Consider the following 27,273-nt stretch of genomic DNA (forward strand, 5'->3'; position numbering starts at 1 on the left):
TGCCTCTCCTCCCTACTCATGCACGGGCCCAAGTAGTACGCTGTATCATCCTTAGTCGTCTCGACTATTGCAACGCCTTGTTGCTGGAATCCCCTGGGTTCTTGTTAGACGGACCCCAAAGAGTCCAATCAGCAGCGGCAAAATTGGCACTGGGGCTTCCTAGAAGAGCAAGTGGAGTCTCCTCATTGAGCAAACTCCACTGGCTTCCAGTGAGGCAGAGGGTCCAATTTAAAGCCCTCTGTATAGTGTTTAGGGCATTACATGCAATAGGCCCTGCCTCCCTCCAATCTAAATTTGCTTGGTATACCCCAGCCAGGCAGCTTCGCTCCTCTGAAGCCAAGCTGGCAATGGTTCCAAAATTCAAAAAAATCAGATCCGGAGGCAGATCCTTCAATGTGGCAGCTGCCAAGCTTTGGAACTCGCTCCCAGCGGAAATTAGACATATTTCTGAATTGCTACCCTTTAGGAAAAGAATCAAAACCTGGCTTTTCCCCAAGACTTCTGTCCACTAATCTTGTCCCCTGTTGCTTCTGGCCTTTTCCCCACCCCATTAGTTTCAGTCAGCGCCAGGATGCCTGCCATGGTGACAGCGCGCTTAACAAATAACTAAAATAAATAAATAAATAAATAAGCGTGCAGGGGTGTAGCGTTGAAAACGCTGTATCAGATACTCGGGGCCAGTGCCTTGTTGTGCTCTGAAGGCAATGTAGAGTGCCTTAAACTGAATCCGTTTACATATAGGAAGCCAGTGTAATTGGATCAGTGCTTGAGATGCGGATTTATATTTTGGAATGCCTAGCAATAACCGTGCTGCAGCATTCTGCAGTGTTTGTAGCTTATGTAAAAAAAAAAATCAAATATTGATGAAAAGCGCATTACAGTAGTCTACTTTAGATGAAATGAGAGTAGTAACTACCGTCTTCAGCAGACTTGTTGGAATGAAAGGCAACATTTTCCTTAGCGCTTTTAAAATAAAGAAACATGCTGAGGTGATATGATTTATTTGTCCTTCAAAGGATAGTTTAGTGTCAAAGATTACTCCAACGTTTGTTTGCTGTCACTGGGGATAGGTAGATTTCCCAATTTAGTTCCCTAACCTAGTTCTGCCTTTAGCTTGGCCTGAGCTGCAGTTCTCCAGGACATTAATGTCGCCGCCCTGTAAACTATCAAGTACTAGACTTTTTTTCTCACTGGGGATTCTTTTCTTCCTTTACCGATCAGTAGAGCCCCCCTCGCTGCTGATCTGTTTGCAGTAATGATTCTGGTGCCTCAAACACACCAGCCAAAGATGGCACTCGAAAAGAGGGCGAGTGCACAAACGAAGAAGTACCTTGGAAATGTTTGTTTTCCATTGGGAAGCTCAATTCCCTCACTTGTGCTTTTTGCTTCTCTAGGACGCTGTTCTATTCCATATGTAACATAAAGCTAGTAGCGCTCTTCCCTGCTACCTCACTGCATAGTTTCCCTATCCTCTGGGATGTTTATATTATATCTGCTCCTGGTCACTGCTGTCGTTACTCCATGGCCTTGTCTGATGGCGTATTAATTACTTGGACATTATAGAGTCTATCTCTAACCCCACTATAGAGCAGACATTGGACCTTCCACATGCTGTACTAGTCCTAACCTCCATTACCAGGGAGATCCCAAGTTTGATTACTGCTTGTGTGTGTTTTCAATATTTCTTGTTGTAAGTCTCCGCAATATGTTGATAAATTTACATTGTCTAATGGAGTAGATGTAAGTGGAAGAAGTTGCATAGTTTGAGCTTGTGATGTTTTGATGGTGTGACTAGCGTGAAGCAGCCTGAGCCTCTGATCCAGGGCCTACAAATTGAAATCTGTTGCACACCTCATAAGGTCCACTACATCTTCGTTTCTTTATGTGCTGTTTTTGGTGCTGGTGAATTTCGCCCACTGATTAGAGACGTAATAAGAATAAATCGCCATTGCTTTTTCCTGAAAGGGTCATAACGTACCCACGTTTCACTCCAATGGGTTATTGTATGTATTTTCTTAATTTCCTTTGATATGAGTAATCACAAAGTTGTCTGCTATGTCAATTCCAACGGTAATTTATTTTGAATGATTTCTCTTATGTAATTCATCAGCTTGATAGTGTTAATCCATCACACTACTTTTTTTTCATCAAATGCATTTCTTTAGGAATTCCGAAGCATTTAGGGACAGGCCCTTCATCAGGGGAATATGTCCTATAATATAATCAATAATGTGTTGTCAAAAATAATACAAAATGGAACAACCTATCACAAGAACAATCATTAAAAAATGTTGTTATTCACATCACCGATTGTAAGTTGCCATTAAGAAACAGAACCGGGGGGCGTGGCTATGCAGAGTAGCGAGATGGCCACTGAATAAAGTTGCTCCGTCCAAACTGTTTCTCCCCTGAATATCCACCACATAAATCCGACCCCCGGGAGGAGATTATGCGATCGGAAGATGTGTAGACCCTTACCCAGGAAGAATCGAGTCCGACGGCTTTCTACAGCCAGAGTTACGGAAGAAACGATCTGCGGCCTACACCGGCGCCCAAGCCAGGGCTTGGCGTGAAAGCAGAGGACGCGAGAGTGGCCAAGTGACGCTGCTGGAATCAGACGCAAACCCGGGGTCTTGGCCTAGATACACGGAGGTGGCAGCTCTGGGACCCACGACACTCAGCTGATGCATAGCGCAAAGACTAGCAAAGTGGTGAATGGGAGCACCGCCAGTAGCAGATCACCGGTGGACGTGCAAACAATCAGGCGGTGGGGGAGCCTGTGTGGCAACGCAGCGACACAGTGTCCAGGAACCAGGACCTCGGGAGGGCGGTGCAGCTGTGGCCGAGAGCCCAAGGTGAGGTGCGGGGCCCTTTTCCGCACCCTCTCCCCCACCCGCATTAACACCGTGTCGGCGTTGGCGGTGGACTCCTGTTAGACCTGGCATCATTGGTGTGGGTCTCCCTTCCTCTCTACCCTTCCTATCTTTTATGTTGGCTGGATTTAGATGTTCTGGACGCCGTACCACTGCTGCTCAGTGCCACAGCACAAATGCTCCCTGTATATAAATGACTTTATGTATAAGGATAACTATAATACCTACATCGGTGTAGCCTGTTTCAATAGTGAGTTACCTTCAATTCCACTGTCGCTACTGCGAAACGATCCATTCTCATAGGCCAGGATGGGCTGGTTAAAGATTGCTTTCTATCATCCTATCGGGCCCTAGGAACCTGATAGGATCCTCGAGTTTGATATGTATATGCTCAGAACATTGAGGGGCACCTTTTAGTAAGGACCATTTATATATTGCATGTGTTGAAATACCTTTCCTGAAAACATGGTAGTTTCTTGCCTAAGCTTTACTGTAGGCTGCTGCGCATATGTGTATGGGCCGTCGGTTTTGGAGCAGCAAGGCCAGCTGGGTCAGATTTGGCTGGAGAGAGAAATCGGTATTCGGAGCATGGGGAGGAGTGACTCTTTTATCCGAGCAGGGCCGTGCCAGGCAAGGTGAATGGTGGCTCCACCTCCCACTGGGTGTCTGATAGCAGACCCCCTCATTCTGAAAGGGCAGGATGTTGCCTCGTAAACCAAGTGCTCCCCGACCCCACCAAACTGGTTCTGACCGGAGTCACTGATTTGCAACCTTAGAGAACAAAGACTTTTTAGGTATAAAATGCTGCGCTGGAACTTTGGCCAAGTCTGTTCCTTCTGGATGTTAAGACGAAACTCTGTCCGAGTGAACAGAGGAAAGGACTTTGCAACTTTAATCAAGCTTGCCGAAGAAACTACCCGAGGGCCTAAATCGAGAGTGCCTCCTGCAGAAGTCTCAGGGACATTAGACTTCACCCCGTCCGCCGTCGGAATTTTTGTGTGAGGAGTTCTGCTTGCAGGTGAGGCCTCCGTAGAGTAATACGGAGCCTCTAGTTCTACTGTGAGGACCGCAGACTGGGCGCTTCAGGACTTTTGCTAAACCTGTGTGGGCCGCTGCAGCTAAGAGAGCTGCCGCCGCTGAGATCCCGCCTGAATCGGAATTGAGACTTTCTAAACTTTTGCAGAACCTGTGTGGGCCGCTGCAGCTAAGAGAGCTGCCGCCGCTGAGATCCCGCCTGAATCGGAATTGAGACTTTCTAAACTTTCGCTGAACCTGTGTGGGCCGCTGCAGCTAAGCGAGAGCTGCCGCCGCTGAGTGCTTGCCTGACTCTGAACCTTTGAACCTTCTTGCTAAACCTGTGTGGGCCGCTGCAACTAAGAGAGAGCTGCTGTCTCTGAGAGTACGCCTAAATCTCTATCTTCAAACCTTTTGCTGGATCCGTGTGGGCCGCTGCAGCTAAGAGAGAGTTGCCGCCGCTGAGAACCCGCCTGAATCGGCACCTTTGGACCTTCCGCGGAATCTGCGTGGACCACTGCAGTCGAGAGAGCGCTGTGGCCGCTGAGCGTCCACCGCGGTGCCTGCCTAGTCAAGACCCAGAATTGTCCCGTGGGCTGCCGCAGCTAAGAGAGAGCTGCTGCCATTAAGTGCCCACACCCTTTGCTACTGTGTACCATTGTGATTTGTCCAGTGGGCTGCCACAGCCAGGAGAGAGCTGTAGCCGCTGAGTGCCCACCTCTTGTGCTATTTTTTATCCTCGTAATTTGCCCCGTGGGCCGCTGCAGCTAAGAGAGAGCTGTGGCCGCTGAGCGCCTACACCATTGACAACTTTATATCCTTGGGATTTGTTCTGTGGGCCGCCACAGCTAAGAGAGAGCTGCTGCCGCTGTGAGCCCACCACGGAGCAGCATGACGAGAGTCATCGCCGCCACCCCGGGACACCGCAGCGCGCTCTGCTGCCACTGAGCGCCCGCCTGCCCCTGAGTGCCCGAACCACTGTGAGTGCACGCTGTGGACCTCAGCCTACAAGACCTGTGGTCGCTGGGAGTCCACCTGTCACCGTCTCTGCTTCTTCCAGAAGCTGCGTGCTGTAGTCCCTTCCAACGACATTTACCTGGTGCGCAACGGGTCACGTAGGTCCCGGCCCTGAACTCAGTCTGTGTCCCGCTTTGGGTGAATACGTTGTTGTCTCTTTTAGTCCCTACGGGTTGACGTGAATTGTAGTTGTTGAAACGCTTTGAGAGTCTTTGAGTTAAACTGTTAGATAAAGATATCATTTTTCTATATCTACCTGAGTTGTCATTACTGCCTTATTGTACGTGGCCATAAACGCTTCACACACTGCCTCTGAGATAGTCCTAACTGCTCGTGCTACGTTACCACAGGGTTGAGCAGGGGTTATCAAAGGGGCCAGCTCACTTGCCCTGATGTAGGAAGAAGGGTCCCTATTTGGACATTGGCGCCAGCCATGGCCAACTAGAGACCCCCATTTCTAACAACTCCCTTCCAGTGTGCAAGAGGCCTACAGCGCGGAGCTGGGATTAGCAACGGTTGAGCACCACCGGCAGAAGATCAAGGGAGAGAGGTGACCCACTAAATGGCCCAGACCTGAGGGCTGTCGGGGATGAGAGGCGGTGGCTGACTTGATTTGTATGACAGCAGCGAGCGGCTGCACCTTCCTGCAGTATAGAATGGGGTGACCGACATCAGTGTTCACTATACAGTGTGGGGCAGAAACAGCAGCGCCAACTGGGAGAGCATCAGTGGGGACTGTGACAGCCTTTTTTTCCACCAGGGGCCCTAAAGCAGTTCAAACTAATAAACTGGACCGCTACACTCTCCCAAAGGACCTACAGCCCAGAGACAAACCTACAGGGGAGCCGGGGGGAGAATGCCCGAAGCTCACCTTGAAATACGTAATGGAGGCAATAACTGGGGTCAAAACCTCGTTGGAGCACAAGATGGACTCAATCTCGACTGAGGTGACCCTCATTAGAGCAGACCTCCCCAAAATCAGCGAAAAGGTCAAACAAGTTGAGATCACCACGGCGAGCTTGGTAGATGACACCGCACAACTCCAAAGTGACGTCCGTGAATTACAAACCTTCTGAAAGTTTGCCGAAAGTAAGCTGGACGATTATGAGGGACGCCGCAGAAGGAACAACATACGCATCCTGGGGGTACCATAGAGGGCAGAGGAGCATCTGCCGGACCTCTTTGTGGAGGATCTTATCCATAACCATCTGCAGCCTAAAGGCCTGGGTAAATTCTTTGTAATAGAGAGGGCACACAGAGTCCCTGGGGGTCGTCCAAAGCCGGGGGCTTCCCCGTCCAATACTGGCAAGGGTACTCAATTTCCGGGACAGAGATGTGATACTTCAAACGCCAGAGTGGCCCCCCCGCTCCGCTACGAAAACGCAGAGCTAACCTTTTTCCCAGACTACAGAAGCGGCGCAGAAACAGAGGCGATCCTTTATTGCGATTTAAAAAAAAACTTCGAGAGAGAGTGTGAGAAGGTGGCCTGATATATGCTGTCCACTAGTCCCAGTGGGCACCTTGTATCAGTCCAAACAACCCCTTATGGTGAATTGGTTATAGATGACCTTTACTGAATGCTATCCTAGTGGTAGCTATGGAGAGCAGCCTTCAGGCTAAGTCTTGAAGGAATGTAAAGCAGCTTGTTTTACCAGTCTATAATCTCTTGAATGATCAAATGAAAGGACAACCACACCAGGTATATATTTAAAATATATGTATTGAGGATAAAACACACCCCTCTGGTCTCTTTATGAGACTGGAGTTCGAAGTACTTAATTTACAAGTTAGCAATCAACAGTAGTAGCACAAATACACGTTTGGGCCCTAGGGGCGTACCAAACCATATACCAATAAAGTGGTATAAGAACCACGACTGAACTAGACACAATGCCTCGAGCCTGTAGAATCGCTGGGACCCCAAGGAACCACCCAAGGTAGTGACACAGGGGACCCACGACGGGGGCTGTGTGCAGTGTGTAAACACAACCGCGGGTTCCGGTTAGCTTCTATGGGCAATGTCGCAGTGGAAATTTAAAGATTAGGGACACTTAGAATCGAGTCAGGACCAAACCCTTTTGGACTTAAGAAGTTCTAGGGCTAGCACCCACGGGAGCACCAGAGTACTCGTGTTACCTCACCCAGGGAAGCCGGGTGCATAGGTGTCTTTTGGTGTCGGGTCGCGTCGTCGATTACAATGGAAGCTGGCGAAGAACTGCTGCTGCCGTGAAGAGGAAAAGTGTCTGAAGAGATCCAAGCCTGGATCTAGGATGGAAGGAACCTGAAAGCAGAGGGGACAGAGTCTGGGTCACTTGCCAGTGACCGAGGGCAGGATGGATCAATGCCCACAGATGTCGGGTGCTTCAGGTCAGCCACGAGGTCCAGGAGGCATCGACGAAGTCCACGAGCCGGATTCGAGCTGTCTGACGAAGTCTGTTGAGTGCTGTGGTGTTGGCGACCAGATTGGACCCAACAAGCCTTGGCAATGGCAAGTCTCGTGGAAAGAGAAGGACGTTGGTGCCTGCCAAGCAGGGGAGTCACTCCTTGAACCCAAGGGAGATTTCTTCCGTCTTCTAGTCGAAATAGAAAGTCGAAGGTCCAGGATATATATTGCAGAGTTTCGTCCAGGGTAATCTAAAGTCGCAAGGACTGGGTTCCCATACTTATACTAAGTTTGGGGGTTTGACATACTCTAGGGACCCACCTATGGGAGGGTTTGGAAAGAGGGGTGGTTACACCCATTTCCTTTGTCCAGTTTCGCGCCAGAGCAGGGGCAGGTAGCCCCTGCAACCGGTTTGAACTGGACTATGCACAGGGACACCAAGTGTGCCCCCAGTGCAGGACTTCAAAGCACCAGCGAGTGCTCCCGCCCAGCCCCAATACACATCTGCCTGTCTGGGGAGGTGGTTACACCTCCCTGGGACAGGAAACCTATAGTCCAGGCCTCCCCTGCCGGAGTTTCGGTCAGCAGCAGGAGGCCACACCCGTGTCTGAGGCAGAGGCATCCATTTTGTGATGCCAGGGCTCTAGAAAGTCCTACCGGGTTCGACCAGTGTGAACATGTCTCTCCCTCTAGAAGGTTGGAATGCTACCCCTGCCGCCAACTGGTGGGGGGGGGTAGTATTCCAAAGCGTTTGACACTAAACACGTTTCCGTGCAGCCATCTCAAAGTTAGCATTTACCACGAGGTTATAATGCACTTAAGTGTATATGGTCAGGCTGCACCACAAACAGCATCAGAGGAGGTACTCCGAACGCTGCAGAGGGGCTCTGCTCATGCAGGGGCACCCTCTCACATAAAAACTAAGCACTCTGCCTTCAGGATTGTTAAGGCCTGCCATAGGAGTGACTTATAGGTGTTATATGCGTGTGAAATGGTAGTGATATAGGTAGCCTATACCACTGTAAGGGTAACAGTAGCAGACCTGTGGTGCCATTTTGGAGTGCTTCCCAGTGGTGGTATAATACATGCTTCAGCCCCTGGTAGGCCTCTGAGGTACCTATGCCCTAGGTACATAGTATACCATAAACTAGGGGCTTATAAGGCACTCCAGAATCCAATTAGAAATGTACCTAATGTACATGGAAGCCATTTTACAGAGAAAGCAGATAGACTGGGCCCTGAATAGCAGGATCCCAGTCCAACTAAGTCATAAACCAGCAAAACACGAGGCAAAAAGTGGGGGCAACCATATAGTCAGATTCCACCTTCCTACAGAGAGGTATAAAATACGCAATGCTGTTCCCAGCCCGGCTCCGGGTGGAGGTGGAGGGAAAGGCCTGTTTTTTTGATCACCCGGAATCAGCTTCCGAATGGCTTGAGGCTCGGAGAGAACATGACAACAATCATCATGGCCGTAGCAACCGGACGGACCGCCACTCAAAGGGATGAGCAGGACCCAAGGAGCAGCGTGGACTTGACTCCCGTCGAGCTGGACCCTTAATTATGACAGGTACCCGGGAACTATGATAGACTTGAACTGATTGGGGTCACCTCCTTGGGGTCACGAGGGGTTATAGTTGTGTGACACGATTCTTCTTGGGGGACCATACCACAGTGGTAGTAGAGGGAGGGACAGGGGGATGGGCTCCGCGCCCCTCACACTTCTTCTTTTAGTTCACTCGTTGGGCGACAGGCACTCTGCAAAGTTTATAAATGGGCAGTTTTGCGCCCAGAGTGCAGGGAGGGGGGTTGTTGGTTTGGGGGTTCACAGTTGTTGAATGTTGTAGTTGTTGAATAGACAAGGCAAACTGACATCTATGCAGAGGAAATGAGGAGTTGCACAGAGTCCAATGAGTACACAGTGGGACAAAAGTGCTAAAATACTGAGTTGGAATGTCAACGGGCTTAGAGATAAGGTCAAGCGTAGCGTAATCCTACAATATATTAAACGGCAAGCCCCTGACATTATCCTACTCCAGGAAGCACATTTGGTGGGAAACTCCTGTAAGGCACTAAACAGGTGTAGTTACAAGTTGGTGGCGCATGTCGGTTACATGACCAGCTCACGAGGATTAGGCATTATGATGAGAAACTCCTTTCCTCTCTCTGTGAGTTCCACATGGGCAGACGACCGGGGCAGATATATAGTAATCGCGGGTCTATGGGAAGGACACACGTTAACGCTCATGTCGGTGTATGTGCCACCTGGCCTTCAGAGTGAAACATTTAAAGAACTGGGCTCAATCCTACTCTCGATTCCAGAAGGTCTCCTTGTGGTTGGGGGTGACTTTAACGCAGTGGCATCGGGCACCTTAGATCGGCATCCTCCACGCGAGATTGGGTCTCCTTATAGATGGCTGCCTGACTTCATGGGGGCGCTGGGGCTAGTCGATGGGTGGAGAACGTACAACCCAGAAAAAATCCAGCATACCTTTCACTCCAGGGCCCACCACAGTCTCTCCTGCATAGATTATATCCTAGTCCCCGCATCCCAGGTTGCTAACATCCAAGAAATCAAACATTTAGCATGGGGAATCTCCGATCATTCCCCGGTATGGGCGCAGATAGTCCTAGGCCAGGCAAGGGTGGGGAAAATTGCTCCCATTAATCTGTGGTATCTCTGAGACCCAGGAGTCCGAAAAGCATTACTTAAAGCCATAGATAACTATTTCCGAGAAAATGAGGGGTCAGTAGACTCCTCCCAGACCCTGTGCGAGGCATTCAAATAAGTAATACGAGAACAGGCACTGTCACTAATCGCCGGGATGAAAAAAGACAGACAGAAAGAGATTGTAGAGGCTGAGAACGAAGCCCTCCGGCTGGATGAAGAGTTAGAAGTTGAGGTTACACAAGAGAAACTCCACACATTGCAACTCAAACAAGACGACTACAAAGCGCTAGCCACTGACAGGGCTAAAAGTCTGGGGAGGGAAAAGCTGGGTTGAATATATGACCTGGGGGATAAAGCGGGGAAGCTAATCGCGTGGCTTGACAAGAAGGAGTGGGCTAGTAGACTGGTACCGGAACTAATAGGTGCTGACAGCAGATCCATGACCGACCCACAAGACATTGCAAATCAATTCACGACTCACTACAGTACTGTATTCCGAAATAGTGCACCATTCACCGAGGATGACTCCCAGTCGCTAATGCAAGATATAGCGCTCCCCACCCTGTCAGAAGAAGACCGACACTTCCTAGAAAGTGATTTGTCAAATGACGAAATAGCACAAGCCATTAGGTCACTACACTCAGGAAAGGCCCTTGGCCCCAGCGGCATACCCATTGAATTGTACAAACCCAGGCCCGACAAATTAGCTCCCCACTAAGGGCCATGTTCGAAGCGAGAAAGGAGCTGGGGACACTACCAATGGACCAGAGGGTGGCTGCACTGAGTACGACTGCGCCTCTTATAGGCCGATTTCCCTACTCAATGCAGTGGCCAAAATGCTAGCCAAGCTCCTCGCGAACTGCCTAGTTAAGGTGATTGGTGGTCTTGCCCATCCTGACCAGTCAGGTTTCATGCCGCATTGCAACACGGCGTTGAACTTGCGCAGATTACATGGGGTACTGGGAAGAATAGCACGATCCAAGAAGCAGCAATAATCGTGTCGTTAGATGCAACCATGGTATTCAACACCATTGAATGGCCATATCTCTTTGCAGTCCTTGCAAAAATGGGGTTTGGTCCAGGCTTCACTCAGTGGGTACGGATCCTATATTCGGAGCCCCTGGCACAGGTCGTGGTCAACAATAAGAGGTTGGACACATTCACACTGAGTCGGGGGACCCGTCGGGGATGTCCTTTCTCCCCTCTCCTGTTCGCCCTTGCCCTGGAACCGTTGGTGGCATGGATTCATAAGGACCCAGTGATACGAGGCCTGCGTTGGTCCTCCGAATGGGAAGACAGTATCTCTCAGATGATATTCTGCTATACCTAGCCTCCCCGAAAGATTAACTTGTACTAGTACTGGACATCTTGGCAATATTCAGAAGATACTCTGGGTTCTCCATTAATTTGAGTAAAGTCCTCCTATACGTCCTCAGTGGGGACCCACCCACCCCACCACAGGGCTAACCAATCCAAATCAACACAGTGGGCTTTAATTACCTAGGTATCTATGTCTCCCTAGATCAGACACTCCGTTTTAACCACACTCTCCTCCCACCACTGCAAAGGCTGAAGCGCGACAAATCGAGCTGGAAAACGCTTCCACTCTCGCTACTGGGCAAAGCAGCCCTCTTCAAAATGATGTTGCTGCCCTGCTTTTTATATGCATTACAGAACTCTCTAGACCCAGTTCCACCGTCATACTTTAAAGAAATTGAGGGCCTGCAGAGGGATTTGTTGTGGGACGGGAAACCACGCATAGCTTTGGCCAAACTCACACTGAATGGGTATGATGGAGGCATTAGCCTCCTGGATATCAAAAAGTACTACTGGGCGGCTCACCTCACTGCTATTAGTCATGGCACTTAGTCGCCCGGACGATCCGGGATATGCCATGGATAGGTGGCTCCTACCGTGAGGGAACTACAACAGGGCACTCTATTCGAAACCCAAGCGATACCCCTTAACTGGACCAACTAAACACTCGGTCCATATATGGTACACTGCAAACAAAAATCTGGGATGGGAGCGAACGCTCACGTTGGCAACCCTTTTATGGGAGTCCGAGAAGTTGGGCAATTTGTGGAGAACGAAAGGGTTTGATAAGTGGGAACTCATCGGGATCTCACAAATCATGGATGTATGGGTGAAAGGCGAAGGGATAACGTTCGCCTCTTTGCAGCAACAACATGAGTTAGCTGACTCAGAACGCTTCAGATATACACAGATCCACCACGCATTACAATCACATCTCCCGAAAGGCTCCTCCCCCCCAGAATCCTCTCCACTTGAGGATAGACTACTAGATGGTTATCTGCCCGAGAAAGCTATATCTCTGACATACAAGAAATTATTCAATAATATGGCAGACCCTCTCCAGCCATACGAGAGAAATGGGTAAGGGATGGCATTGAGCTAGATGATGAAGAGTGGCAAGAAGCGGTGTCCTCCCCAAGGGTAGTAGTAATTTCGGCTAGACTTAGGTTAGTTCAACTCAAAATTCTCCACAGAGTGTACGTTACAGGGCCTTGTTTGGTGCGCATGGGTCGGGCAGAGGGAGGAGATTGTAAACGACAGCGTGGTCAATAAGGCACATTCATGCACATAATATGGGAATGCGACTACATACAAACATACTGGCGCAAAATACACAACATCCTTAGCGAAGTGCTCACGCTTGTCCTCCGCCCGGAGGCACGGAGATGCCTCCTGAATATGTGGGAACCTACAGACCTAAATAGTCACCACAAACAATGGTTCACACTGGGATTAATGTTGGCAAAGAAGAATATTGCACACATGTGGGGAGCATTGCAACCGCCTAAAATAGAGGCTGGAAAGAAGACCCAGATTGGTGTTTGTATAGAGAAAAAACAGTCTATGTAGCACTGGGCTGCCCTAGAAAGTGGTCCCAGATATGGAGCCCCTGGAACGCCTACCGAGGGAATATTTGCAACCCGCCGCATAGAACCGACTCGGACGATTCCCCTGCCCTGTAAACATTTCCTTACAGTGTACTGTTGCGCAATTCTGTTTGATAATGTTTCTGCAAATAGAAAGTGTAATTTGATTCTCCAGTATTGGGGTATCTTTCATAGATTCACATGCCTGAATCATTCCCCGTCGTTGGAGTGGGAGTCCCACGGTACATAAAAAAGCAATAATTATGCACATAATAACCATAACATAGATAACCTAGAACCAGGAAGTAAAGTAGCCATAAATTACAAGGAAAAAAACTTCCACATCTACGACTTGTCCAACTCATTATATACAGTCCAAACTGCAGCCAATGAGTCGACAGCACCCTCTAGAATGCTCTCCTCAGAGGCTCTCAGATTTTCTACCGCACGTCGTGTGAAGGGAGTCTCCCTGAGCTCTGCTCAGTACTCTTCTATTCTTCTGGAATTTCTTCTCTTCAGGATGTCCTCTTCAAAGAAATCTCTCTTTAGACCTTGTGAATCTTGTGGGAAGCTCCGGCTGTTTTCTGAAGATCCCCACAAGAAGTGCATTTATTGCCTTTATCTTGATCACCAGGTGAGAGATTGCAAGATATGCAGGGCCTTCCCTCAGAAAACCCTCAGAGATAGAGAAGGGCGTCTACTTCTGTGGCTACAAGAGATTAAGGATCAAGACAACCCCTTATCTGAGGTGGTAAGTATTGCCTCTGGCTTATCTATGTCCTCTACAAAGAGGATGTCTTCTCCTGGGGCTAACGTGTCGAGAAAAACACAACCCTCTAAGGGTTCTGATTTGCCTTCCATCTCAAAAAAGGCTCCTCCACCTTCAAAGAGTAAGCCTCTGCCTACTACGCCCCCTAGAAAGACTGTGAAGACTCTGGCTTCAAAACGACCTCCTGAGAAGGATTTACCTCAGAGAAAAATTCCGTTGTCGATGACGGCTCCTCCGTCGTCGAAAATCGTCGACGCGACTTCGACGTCGACTGTTACCCTCTCGTCGCCGAGACCAAAAATGATAGTCGCCGAGACCAAAAATGATCATGTCATCAGCTTCATCTCCGTCGACGCTAGTCTCTGTCTCTGTGAAGCCCATCTCGTCAACGAAGGAAATTACATCTACCGCCGACGCCCCGTCGACGGCGAAGGTTAGAAACATCTCGTCGACGGCCGCCTCATCGTCGAAGACTGCCTCGTCGACGGCTGCCTCGTCGACGAAGATTGCCTCATCGTCGACGACCACCTCGTCGACGAAGATTGCCTCATCGTCGACGACCACCTCGTCGACGAAGATTGCCTCATCGTCGACGACCACCTCGTCGACGAAGATTGCCTTGTCGGCGAAGACTGCCTCGTCGACGGTTACTTCCTTGATACCAGCTCCATCGACGACGATACCATCGACGGCCCCCTCGTCGATGCTTCAATTGTCATCTTGCACAGAATTGCAGGTTTGGTCTGCATCTACGGCCACGGCCTCCTCTGCACCGTCTACGACAACATCTTTACTACAGAGACGTGGTCCTTCGTTGGAGGCCTTCTCTCCATTGCATATCCCTCCAACCAAAGTACCTATTGAGTTATCAGAGCAATTACTGGACTCTGGGGAGGATGATGAGGAGTCCGAAGAGGATGACCAATTTCGTACTGCCAGGAGCCCTTCGGAGTTGCTTATTAAATATCAGAAGGATGACCAGGAGGAAGATCCTTTACCGGAGTCTGTAGCTCCAGCTCCTGACACGATACCTACAGCACAGATGCCTTTAGCTCTGCTAAACAATCTGCAATAGATGTTGGACGATTATTATCGCCGTTTTCCTCCATCTGAATCGGCAGAGTCCATTCCATCGACACCTATGCCTCAAGCTTCTTGCTCTTCTTTAAGGTCTCCCAGACCACCTTCTCGAGTACAGTCTCATCATTCCCATGTTGTTAACACCACTGACGATGATAGGGAAGAAGGAGAAGTGGACAATAGATCTCTTCTTACGGAGTGGGACGACTACCAAATTCAAACTCCGTCCCCTTCAACTCTAGCTCCAATTGACTCTCCTCCAGTCGATATCTGAGGCTTTCATCTCCTTATAGAAAGGGCAACACAAAGGTTCCTTCTACCGATGGAAACAAAGAAGGATGAGTGCTTCCTCTACGATTTTAAGGATCAGCCAAGGAAACAGATACGGACCATTCCCATAATTGATTTCATTTGGAAGGAAGGATTGAAGGTCATGACAGCACCTGCTTCTATTCCTGCGGTCTTGCCTCGACTAGATAAAAGGTATAAGAAACCAGATAACTCACCTGCGGGAGTATATTCATTTTAAGAATGTTAGCTCTACCCACCAAAGTGAGATGTAGGCATTCCCAGCTATCTAGCGATTGCTTCACTTTGCGAGTGATATCCCCCCCAGTTAATATCGACCAGATCTTTCAAGTTTTCTCGGATCTTAACTCCCAGATAAATAACCTCCTTAACCACTCTGGGGTCGCTGGCCATGATCTGTTTAGTACACAGAATCTGGGTTTTAGATGTATTCAACTTATAGCCCGAAACCACGCCAAACTCGGATGCTTGGCGTTCTACTTCAGCTATAGCAGTATGAGGGTCAGATGTTATAATGGCAATATCGTCCGCGTATGCGAATACACGGAACTGGTTTTCCAGTACGCAAAAAGGTTTAATCTGAGTACTTCTCTCTAACACTGTTAAAAAAGGGTTAATATAAAGGGCAAAAGCAGGGGAGAGCAAGGACAACCCTGCCGTGTGCCTCTTGAAATTTTTATAGGGTGTAGACAAACCATATCTGGTTGAATCACTCGAAGTTCAGCGGCTACCCTTTGTCTTTTATTATAGCTGTTTAGGCCACATACATTCAGTGAACATATTCGGAACCCAAACCTAGCCATTAGATAAATAGAGGGGCAATCCAATATTAAATTCTCTGTAAACAGACATTACATCAATTAAGCTTAGACTTAAGCTCAAACTCAGTTATATCGATACTGTGGATTATTTTTTTTATTTTACCCCACCCAGACCCCCCAAACACCCACTGCTCACTCCCGAACCCTCCCCACCCTACCCCTACCCTTCCATGAGGCTTTGGGACCAATAGTCCCTGTGATGTCAAGCTCCCAACACCCAGGTGAACACCCCCGCACCATGCCCGTCACCCTATGAACCAGACAAGACATCATATAGATCATGTACATTTAAAACATCCTTAGACCATAGACCTATTGCTGATGCCAACTACACCTTGATTATAGTACCAGATTTCGACATAGGATGAGACAGCACACGAAAGAGAGGAGAGAGAGAGAAAGGAGAGAGAGAAACTGAAGAAAAAAAAAAATTAACCAGAAAAACAATAGATATAGTTACAAATTGGGATCTACATTCCTGCCCAGCTTTTCAATCTACCAAATTCATACTAAAATCCCCCATTTAAGCACATTTCACAAAGATTGTAAAAATTATTTTGCTACTATCTCGGAGGAAAAGAACCGGGTTTGATCCTTAACAATAACTTTAAGCTTGGCTGGGTTTAACTAAAAGACTTGCGCTCCTTTGGCCTGAAATGGTGCAATAAGCTGACGTAAATGCCAGCGCCTTTCCACCGTTAAATGGCGAAAGTCAGGCCTTACAAAAAATTCGAGCCCTTTCCCTGCCCTTTTTCTATCAGGGCGTGCCAAAGAATACACATCTTCCCTAGCCAAGAAACTGTTGAGAGATCAAAATCCCTCTGGGTCTATCCAAAGATTGGCCGGGTCTTGGGCGAGGATTAAATGGGAATCGATGCGCTCTCTCTACTTCTCTTGACCAATCCCATTTGCTCAGCTCTGGAAAAGCTTCCGTAAATAAATCGATGATAAATTTGCGAGAGTCTTGACCTTCGACCCCCTCTGGAATTTGCAAAACTCTAAGATTGTTCCTTCGAGAGCGATTTTCAATGTCAGCCAACTTCCATTGTGTATCATCTTTTTGGAATCGTAAAGATTCGGTTAACGCCTTCTGTACAACCAGTTGGTCTTCGTGAGAGGATATTCTTGCTTCTGCTTCACTAAATCTGGTTGTGAACTCAGTACAGGTCTTGGCTATACGTCGTACCGAGTTCTGTAGTTTGCGACATGAGCCCTGGACTCTCTGGTTCTCTACTCGGGCCTATACTCCCAAAGGTGTTGTATTTCTTTAGGTCATTACCGTTGGAGGTATCCCGTGCCCAGTTACATCTGCAAGCACCCTGTGCTAAGTTCCGGTGGGCTCCAGGGAAACCCCGGAGAGGAATGCATCTCATGACTCTTCCCAGAGAGTTGGGGGGGGGGGGGGTCAGTCCCCGACTTTACACTCTATTATTATTCTTGCCTTCTATTGAAAATGCAGATAATGCTGACTGGTTATAAAACTGGATAGAAGTTATTATAAAAGAACACGTTTTAAAATTCTAGGGGCTGTATTCAAAGTCTGGAGTGTAGTCCGAAAATTATTACAAATTCAGAGATTAAACTTCTATACTCCAACCACGGCCGTAGGTATTTTGCCATCAATATTTCATGATCAAGTTGCTAGTAGTTGGAGGCAGAATGGCATCTCTCAAGTCGGGGATTTTTATGAGGCTAGGGGGCTTTATACTACTTTTTTCAGATTTAGCAGAAAAATTCTCTCTCCACAAAAATCAGTTTTTTAAATTCTTACAAATACGTGATTTCTTGAGTAAAGTACCAACGGCAATGGTACCACTCAAAATAGTTGAAGCTATTAGGGGTCAAGAAAAAATAGGGGTTCTTTATAAAATCCTATTAGCTTCAAGGAGGGATGATTTGGAAAAACATAATTGTAAGTGGGCAGCAAAAGTTGGAGAGCCTGGTGTGTCTATGGAGAAGTCTATTGCCATTGCCGGGGAAATTTGTTTATCGGCGAATCTTAAAGCTCAGTGTTTTAAAACTGCATTTAATCTTTATCATACTCTGGCCAAGATGATGAAATGGGGGAGGGGCAATAATGGCAAATGCTTCCGATGCAGCACGGACAACGCTGATAGTCTCCATATTTTTTATGACTGTGTTAAACTAGTTATATATTAATCAAGGGGAGGGAGAAAGAAGGAGTTGCGACCCACTCAGCTTCTTTAACAAATGTCTAGATATCAAGTTGAGAGTGGATCACTGGTCCTGAAAGATCCAAGGTTAGCATCAACAGTTCATGAACTGTTAAGAAACCCTCAATCACGTTTATCGCAAGGTGGTATTGCAGCGGTATGTTTGATTATCCGCTTGTGCTTAACAACGTGACAGCATCATCATTGGGTTACTGTGTGCTTCCTCCCCCCGGAGGTTCTTGCCTCTGGTTTTTTCAGTAGTGATCGTAGTAGTGAAAATGTACAGCCGTGTGTGGTGAAGTAATCCTAGCGAGTGTAAGTTAAAAAACTCGTAGAACCAGTCAATAATTTTAATAAAACTGGGTTCGAGTTTGTTAAAAACGCTTTGCGTGCAAAGGCAGACGCTTTAGGGTCTGGTGCACTATGTGAGAATGTCCAAAATAGAGGTCGACATGTTTCAGCCCTATCTTGTGCCCCTAAGGGTCAGGTGGGCTTTCATCAGGACCTAGTGTAAGTGTGGAGGAACCTAATTTTCATAGAACTCCTTGAGGAGGGTGGAGTGAATCGTCCAACCAACACAAATATGTTCAATTTGAACCTTGTTTATTCAAGTGGAGGGAACCCTCGGGTACAGGAGGCTAAACCCCGCTCTTGCGCTGGGAAGTTATCGACTTGTTCTGCCGCTGCCTCTCTTTCCCCGGTATGCCATTAAACTAGGGCCATATATACAACACATAGAGAAATTCATGACAGAAATTGGGGGGGGTCAGGGTCAAAATCTCTGCCTCTATGATGTTGCTGGGGGTTGGTGAGGATCTCGAGCAAGGGAGACCCATGCATAAATATCGGTTTTTGCTTTTTATCGCTTTGGCGGTTGCTCGACTATTTTTCTGGCTCCAGTCGGAAGTACCATCTTTTGAAATGTGGCGAGCCCGGTTCTATAATGTATATAACTTTGAGCACAGTTTGTATTCTGTGAAAGGATCAAGGAAACGCAAATTAGGTTTATATATATGGGGGGCAATGGCTGATCATATGAAATGTTGAAAGATAACCAATCCAAATTATAAATTAATTCTTGTTTTGTGGCATAATGGAATGAAATCAATTGTTGTTTATTGTTTTTTTGCCATGTTATTTGATTTTGTATGTATTTCATTGATGTTTTTGATACCGTGGATAATAAAAAATACATTAAAAAAAAAAAAACTCACCTGCATGCCTCATAGGCCAGCCGAAAGCTGACTCTGTTATTGCCCAAGCGGCACAAAGACGAGCTAGAAGCTCCTCCTCTCCAATCACAGCTCCTCCAGACAGGGACGGCAGACGACTGGATGCTATTGGGAAGAAGGTTTCCACCATGGCAGCGACGACCGTCCGTGCTGCTAATTCACTGGCCATATTAGGGCGATACATCTCTCCCTACATCAACATGTTGCCGGAACCATCAAAGTCTGAGGCCTTAACGATCTTACAAGAAGGGGAGCGTATCTCTGCTGAGATAATAGATTTGGCCGTGGATGTCGCATCCACAGGATTTAGGCAGCTAGCGGGTGCTGCAGTTCTGCGAAGGCAAGGCTGGCTGAAATCGACATCTTTACGCCAGGAGGTTCAGGCAAAGATTATTGACATGCCGTTTGATGGGGAATCACTATTTGGCCAGCATGTCGAAGAGGCCCTACAGGCCATTAAAAAAGATACAGAGACAGCAAGATCTCTCGGTACTCTTCAATTTCGCAAGCCGCCCTTTCGGGGGGACGCGGATCCTTTTCCAATAGAGGAGTCTACAACCAACAAATGTCATACCAGTCCTTTCAAGGCAATCCGCGATATCAGTCCCAAAGACAACAGTCATACGGACAGCGAAATACCTCCTATTCGCAAAATAAAAGAAGGCCCTCCTACCGTGGACAGGATTCAGCTAAAAAGCAATGAGAACCGCCACCTGCCACCACTTCTACAGCCTTCCCTTTTAAAAGTTGGAGGAAGAATCTCCCAGTGTTACTCGAACTGGTCCGTATCACTTCAGACAAGTGGGTCCTGGACATCGTGGCCAGAGGCCATGTTCTAGAGTTCATAAAGATTCCTCCAAACTCTCCTCCCAAGGGCCCACCTCCTGCTCATCTCAAGGAGCTTTTTTCCAAAATAAATTTGATGATTCGAAAGGGAGAGATCGAAAGGGTCCCTCATTTACAAAGAGGAACAGGATTTTATTCAAGATTTTTCCTGATAATGAAAAAGTCGGGAGAATGGCGCCCCATCCTCGATCTTCGCTCCCTAAACAAACACCTGAAGAAATTATCCTTCCGGATGTTAACGCTTCAAGTAATCCTTCAGCTCCTCTCGGCGGGGGATTACATGGCCACCCTCGACCTCCAAGACGCCAATCCTACCCAGACACAGAAAATTCTTGCGGTTCAGAGTGGCTGGCAGGGACTTTCAGTTCAAAGTCCTTCCTTTCGGACTACGTTCAGCACCCCGTGTATTTACCAAGATTCTGGCACCAGTGGCAGCACACCTTCGTCTGGAAGGGATTCAAATCTTTCCATACCTGGACGACTGCCTTATCAAGGCGAATTCTTTTCCAACCGCAAGCGCACACATTCAAAGATGTCTGTCACATTTCCAATCTCTAGATCTCTCTATCAACCTCGACAAGTCTCATCTTGTTCCATCACAAAGAAAGACCTTCTTGGGAGCCACGTTAGACACTCAGCTTTCCCAGGTATTTGTCTCAAACGAAAGACAACAAAAAATCTGCAAGCTAGCCCGCTTTTTACAATCAAAAAGGTGCGTTTCAGTACGGCTGTTAAAGTCTTTTTTAGGGATGATCTCTTCCTGCATCCCTTTGATACCCAACTGCGTCTCAGATTTCGGGGTCGTTCGACGACATCATTCGCATCACTCCTTGGATGCGAGAAGCCTTACTCTGGTGGACTCTAAGAGAGAACGTGAAAAAAGGGTGTGCATTCCTGGTAGAAGTTCCAAATTTCACCATTACCACAGATGCATCCCTCGAGGGATGGGGGGGACACCGTCAAGGGATGATGGTCAACGGCAAGTGGAACGTCCAGCAAAGGACGTGGCATATCAACCTTCTAGAATTACGAGCCATCTTTTTAGCCCTAAAATCCTTTCGAACCATCATCCTGGGAACTTCAGTACTAATTCGGACAGACAACACTACAAGTATGCACTACTTGAAGAAACATGGAGGAACAAAGTCTGCCCTTCTCTCTCTTCAAGCCCAAGAAATATGGGACTGGGCTATACGACACAGAATCAGCCTATCAGCGATCCATGTTCCAGGAGTCTCCAATGTCCTAGCGGATTCCCTCAGCAGATCGACAGTATCCAATCACGAGTGGGAGTTACATCAACCAATGTTGAATCGAGTCTTTCAGGAGTGGGGTCGTCCTGACCTGGACCTCTTATCGACCAATCAGAACCGCAGATGCCCATTCTTTGCAAGTTGGCTTCCCCACAAGGGGTCATGCGGGAATGCGTTTTCGATGAATTGGTCTCAGATATATGCTTACGCATTTCCTCCGATACCGTTGGTTCCCAGAGTTCTCCGGAAGATGAAGAGAGAACCTTGTCGCCTAATTCTCATCGCTCCCAGATGGCCTCGCCAGTTCTGGTTTACCGAACTTCTCCTTCTCTCAGAATGCGATCCCATTCAGTTTCGACCAATACCGAACCTCCTGTCCATCCAGAACGGACAGATCTGCCACCAGGACCCTGCCTCTCTGAAATTAGCAGCCTGGCACCTGAACACCTTGAATTCGCACATCTGAACATTCCTATGGATTGTAAGGAAGTGTTAGCCAACGCTCGAGCGCCTGCCACTGTTAAAACATACAGGCTTAAATGGAAGAGATTTTGCATATGGTGTCAATCTGCCAATATTCATCCAATGCATGCAAAACCGGAACAGATTTTACCGTTCTTTTTACACTTGGCAAGATCAGGCCTGTCCCATTCTACTCTGAAAGTATTTTTGGCAGCTATTTCAAGGTTTCGGCAAGACGGTTCCAATTCTCTCTTCAGCTAGGATCATTCAGCAGTTCTTCAAAGGATTGTTTCGGATGTTTCCTCCTATCCGGCGCCCACCTCCATCCTGGCATCTTAATATGGTGCTTGCACAACTCATGCCTTTGAGCCTATTCATAAAGTGGATTTGAAATTTCTATCGTGGAAAGTGTCTCTGCTATTGGCTTTAACATCAGCTAGGAGAGTCAGTGACATTCAAGCTTTTACTGTTAATCCACCTTTTCTTCAATTCACCTCGAACTCAGTAGTGCTACGCACTTTCTGCCTAAAGTACCTTCGGACTTCCATCTCAACGAGCCTATCATCTTAAAAACTTTCTTTCCTAATCCTCAATCACATGCGGAAAGAACTTTGCATTCCCTTGACATTAGAAGATGTCTCAAGTTCTATTTACAACGGACTTCTATAATTCGTAAATCTGACCAGCTATTTGTAGCCTACGGAAGGATGCGGCAGGGACATTCAGTATCCAAGCAGACTATGGCTCGTTGGATTTCTGCTGCAATTTGCCTCTGCCATCAGCAAGCAGGAAGACCATTGCAAACAACTCCGAGAGCACATTGTACAAGAGCAATCTCCTCTTCTACTGCTCTCTTTGCGGGTGTGCCTCTTCATCAAATTTGCAGAGCTACAACTTGGTCCAGCAGACACACTTTTACAAAGCACTAGCTGCCAGTGATGCAGATACGTAATCTTTTTAAATAAGGTGAGCCTCTGTTCTTCCCTCCTCCTCTGTACTGTTTCTCAGACGCATTTCAGACATGATTATTATATATCATAGCATTGACCTGTATATCCATATATACATGTATTTATGCATAGTATAGCATTCTAGGTATGTTATTGCACAATGTCTTTTGTACATATGTTTATGTTACAAATAGCGTCTTACGAGCATTATTGGCGTACTGCTTTCTACTCTGATTCAGGCATGTGAATCTATGAAAGATACCCCAATACTGGAGAAGAACAATAGTTACTTACCTGTAATCTGTGGTTCTCCAGTATTGGTATCTTTCATAGATTCACATGCAACCCACCCACCTTCCCTCAGAGGCTGGTTTATGCTCTTATCACTTGGTTCACTCTTGTGTGAGAAAATCTGAGAGCCTCAGCCTCTGAGGAGAGCATTCTAGAGGGTGCTGTCGCCTGATTGGCTGCAATTTGGACTGTATATAATGACTTGGACAAGTCGTAGATGTGGAAGTTTTTTTCCTTGTAGTTTATGGCTACTTTACTTCCTGGTTCTAGGTTACCTATGTTATGGTTATTATGTGCATAATTATTGCTTTTTTGTGTACCGTGGGACTCCCACTCCGACGACGCGGAATGATTCAGGCATGTGAATCTATGAAAGAAACCAATACTGGAGAACCACAGATTATAGGTAAGTAACTATTGTTCTTCCTCTGTATTGTATACTTCATGTCGAATAATGTTTAAGAAAAAGAAATATTAAAAAAAGAAACTGAACCAGATAGTCATAAAATGTAATCCTTAAAGAATATATCCCCTAGGAATGCGTTAAACTCTCTGATATTTAATTAAAGTACTCTAACATGTCCTCATATGCTTTCATTACCCAGGTATTTCACTGTGTGCACTTTGAGTGTCCGGCCCAGATCTCTGCCCCCACCCCATCACCAAAAGAGGAGAAGAACGAACCAGGGGCTTTGTCTGAGCAACTTTCTGGTGGTCCGCAAGGCATGGCTGCCTTGCTCCTGTCTGCAAATTCAATCTCTCGATCACAAAGTCAGCAACTGTAATGCATGGGTCAAGAGCGAGGGCCTGAACCTGGTGAAGATAGAAGGGGCAGCCTTGTCATCCTTTCCCTGAAGGCTCTTTCTTACGTCCACAGTACTTTGAAGCCTGGCAAGAGCTGTTGAAGTGGGAAAGGCTTCCCAAGGACACGAGAAGGCGGCAACACCCTCTTCCGTCAGTGCAAATCAGCCTGACCGGTGGTGGGAGAAAATTGGTCTTCAATCTTCATCAAGTCGTCCATTAATACCTTACCTCCCTAATCTCAGCTAGGCAAAGGGGCGCAAGGGATTGTAATTGGCAGACCAGTCTTGGAATACAAATGCAAGCCACACATATGAACAAATTAAATGTGACGATTAGAGGCATTCAGTTCTTTACATCAGTCTTGAAGCAGGCTCGCTGCAGAAATGTTCACATATGTTGGCACTGCCCTACCATTTTACCTTTTTCCTAAGTTATGTTGTGTGCATTTGCAGATTTGTTCTTCTGCTGCTGTTTATCATGTTCCGGGCTCTGTTGTGCTGCTCTGTTGTGGCTCATTAGGCCCTCTACACTGATTGGACTCCGCAAGAAGCCTATCACCCATGGAGGGCCCACACATAATGGCGCGGCGTCCCTTCAGCAGTGCTGCAGCTATTGCTGAGTCTCCGCTGTGACATTGCTGGCAGAGCGCTTCATCCGTCATTTCCTGCGCTCCTCCTAAGTGGGAGGCTGTCTTTAAAGTTGCAAAGGACGGCAAGTAAATAATGACACTTGGTCCTCATTTAAAGCTCGAAAAAGCTATTTGTTTTCCATAAATCTCTCTAATACTGATGCAGAGCGGCATTTTCCAGGCCATTATTGAGTGCGGCAGAATTGAAGCCGCATCAACCTCATGTTGTCCTCTTGATTTGCCTCCAGTTGACTCTGTGGTATGGGAATGTGTCCCTCCCTTTCTGGCCCTGGAATGTTGAACCCTTATTTATATCCACCTTGACAGCCTCTCAAGATTCTCCATCTGGGGATCTGGTGTAGAAGCTGAACACTAAACCAATGCCACCTAATCCAGTCATTCCTCTCGGCCTGGTGGGTGGGTGGGTGCAATTCTCTTTAGATTAGACCTTCCCTGTAAGGCGGCGTTGAATAATAAGTCTCTATAGCAGTGCTGTGGGTTTAATTGACAGTGTGTTCGGCGCTACTTGCGCCCCACGCATGATCTAGCGAACGATCACAATACTGATCTTTAACCAGCATGGCCCTTTTTATCAGCAGGACAAAGACATGTAGACCAGCCCTTCATGCACAATGGTCCTCAAGCCCCAAAAGAGACACCTGTCAAGTTTAATATCGGGGATGGTTTAATGCAAGGCTTGTGGCCCGCTAGCCTTGCCTTTCCCAGCGACTTTCACGACACCGGTCCCCAGGAAATGAGAAGCTTAGTAACGTCCAGGGGCTCATAAACAGGACTGAATAGAGGTGCAGAGATCTATAATGTTAAGATGTAAATAGTCTTGTGCTGTGTGTGGAGAAGTGCAACAGAGCTCCTAAGCCGTAGGCTTTCCAATTTCAACCCTTCTAAACCTCCCTAAAGTTACACATATAAACATGTCCACCCAGTAAGATCACACCAGGAAGGTACGAGGGTTTAAAAGACACGACTGCACTCAACTGTAAACCATTGCAAATGGACCCAATGCGCAGCTGGCATTCCACGTAGTGCTCCCAGAACGGTAAGAATTTGGCGCAAGCCTATATTTTGTACCTGATGCTGACCTAGTTTACGTTTTGTTTCACCAGCCAGGATTGTACTAACTGAACGTTGCACTTGAGAAAAGATAGGAATGTGTTGCAAGATTCCCAGAGATCAGACATCAATCTTCTCAGAAGATCCCCGCCCTTTGGAGGCTTCAGTCTGGCGCCGGAGGACTTTGAGTACCAGCTCGCAGTGCTTATATTAGTGCACCAGTCGTGATATAGAAGAACTTATTGTGGATACACATATTGTGGAGGCGCTTCGGTCTGGTTAAGACTAGTTGAAGATCACATTTCCATGCCTGCTAGACACATATATTTTTGTAGTGCTGCTTCTTTCAGCCACATGCAAAGTTGGATTTATTTAAGCTATTTTTGTTTGGATTCAGATCGTACATGGCAAATAAAAAGTTGATTAATGCATCATACTTTCCGTCTTGTGAGCCTGTTTGTGCAAGGGTGTAGGTCCATTGAAGGCAGCTCGAGCGTGGCACACCATGCTGTAACTGTCCCCCAAGCTGGTTATTGTTGGGTCAGTATTTGCTGAAGAACCGGTGACAAGTGACTGTAGTCCATTGCCTTGATTTTCCTTATTACTGACTTGGGCGTCACTTATCTGTGATATCCATAGTAACATGCAAATAAAAGCCTAGCCAACCCAAATTTGACAAGCAAAGTAAAGACAACTCCACATTAGTTAGAAAGCTACTGGATCAAGGTTGTTTTACAGTTGCTTTCCCATCTTCTGTTGTAGTCATGGCAGGTGCCATAGATAAATCATCTTCGTGCAAAATAGCGGTTTTATTGCCTCAACAGTCATGAAATTGTGATATTTAAAAAATATTGGTTTCTACAGATCGTAGAGAAAATCCGTCTTTTGCTGGCACATCAACAATATCTAAAGCTAGGTGGTCACTCCATCCAAAGGGTTTACTCTATTGAACGTCCTGGAACGTTTCAGCCAAACCTGCAAGTATGGCTCATTAGCCCTGCCCCGCACTAGCCCTGCCCCGCACTAGCCCTGCCCCGCACTAGCCCTGCCCCGCACTAGCCCTGCCCCGCACTAGCCCTGCCCCGCACTAGCCCTGCCCCGCACTAGCCCTGCCCCGCACTAGCCCTGCCCCGCACTAGCCCTGCCCCGCACTAGCCCTGCCCCTCATTAGCCCTGCCCCTCATTAGCCCTGCCCCTCACTAGCCCTGCCCCGCACTAGCCCTGCCCCGCACTAGCCCTGCCCCTCATTAGCCCATGCATGCTCTCTGCCCTCACTGGTGCTTTTAACACCTGCTCTCTTATTTGCTACCCCACACCTGTTTTGTCATCAGTTTCTGGCCTCAATTGAATTATAATTTTCTGTTTCATTATAAATTCTTGCTCGGCTCTCTGCCTTGATCATGCCCGGTTCTCATTTTCCCTCTTTCTACCTCTGTCCTGATCAGTTCCAGCTCACCATTTGCTGTTTGTTTCTGTCCTTATTGATTCCTACTCACCTTTCAGTTCTCTGTCTGCATCTTCCCTGTTAAGTTCTTGCCCCCCTTATTATTGGAGTCTGTTGCGGTGCTCCTTGGTTGTTTCTCTACCTCATCTTTTTCTAATCGTGTTCCTGTTCCTTGTGTACCTCTCAGCCACAATCCGTCCATGCCTCCCTTCTATTTTCTGTCTACCTTTCTATCATTAACAGTTCCTTCTCCCCTTCTGCTTTGTTTTCCTGTCCTT

The 27,273-nt window shown here is 47.4% G+C and overlaps 1 protein-coding gene across 1 annotated transcript in view; it reads left to right on the forward strand.

The window, feature by feature from the left end:
• Window positions 1–25,987, forward strand: part of BTBD9 (BTB domain containing 9) — a 702,660-nt gene extending 676,673 nt beyond the window's left edge. The window contains exon 11 of the mRNA XM_085610241.1: window positions 23,654–25,987. Within this exon, the coding sequence (XP_085466367.1) occupies window positions 23,654–23,833 (180 nt within the window). The 3' untranslated portion in view covers window positions 23,834–25,987. The remainder of the gene's footprint in view (window positions 1–23,653) is intronic.
• Window positions 25,988–27,273: the final 1,286 nt, after the last annotated feature.

This window comes from Triturus cristatus, chromosome 6, assembly GCF_964204655.1.
Source record: "Triturus cristatus chromosome 6, aTriCri1.1, whole genome shotgun sequence".
Taxonomy (NCBI): domain Eukaryota; kingdom Metazoa; phylum Chordata; class Amphibia; order Caudata; family Salamandridae; genus Triturus; species Triturus cristatus.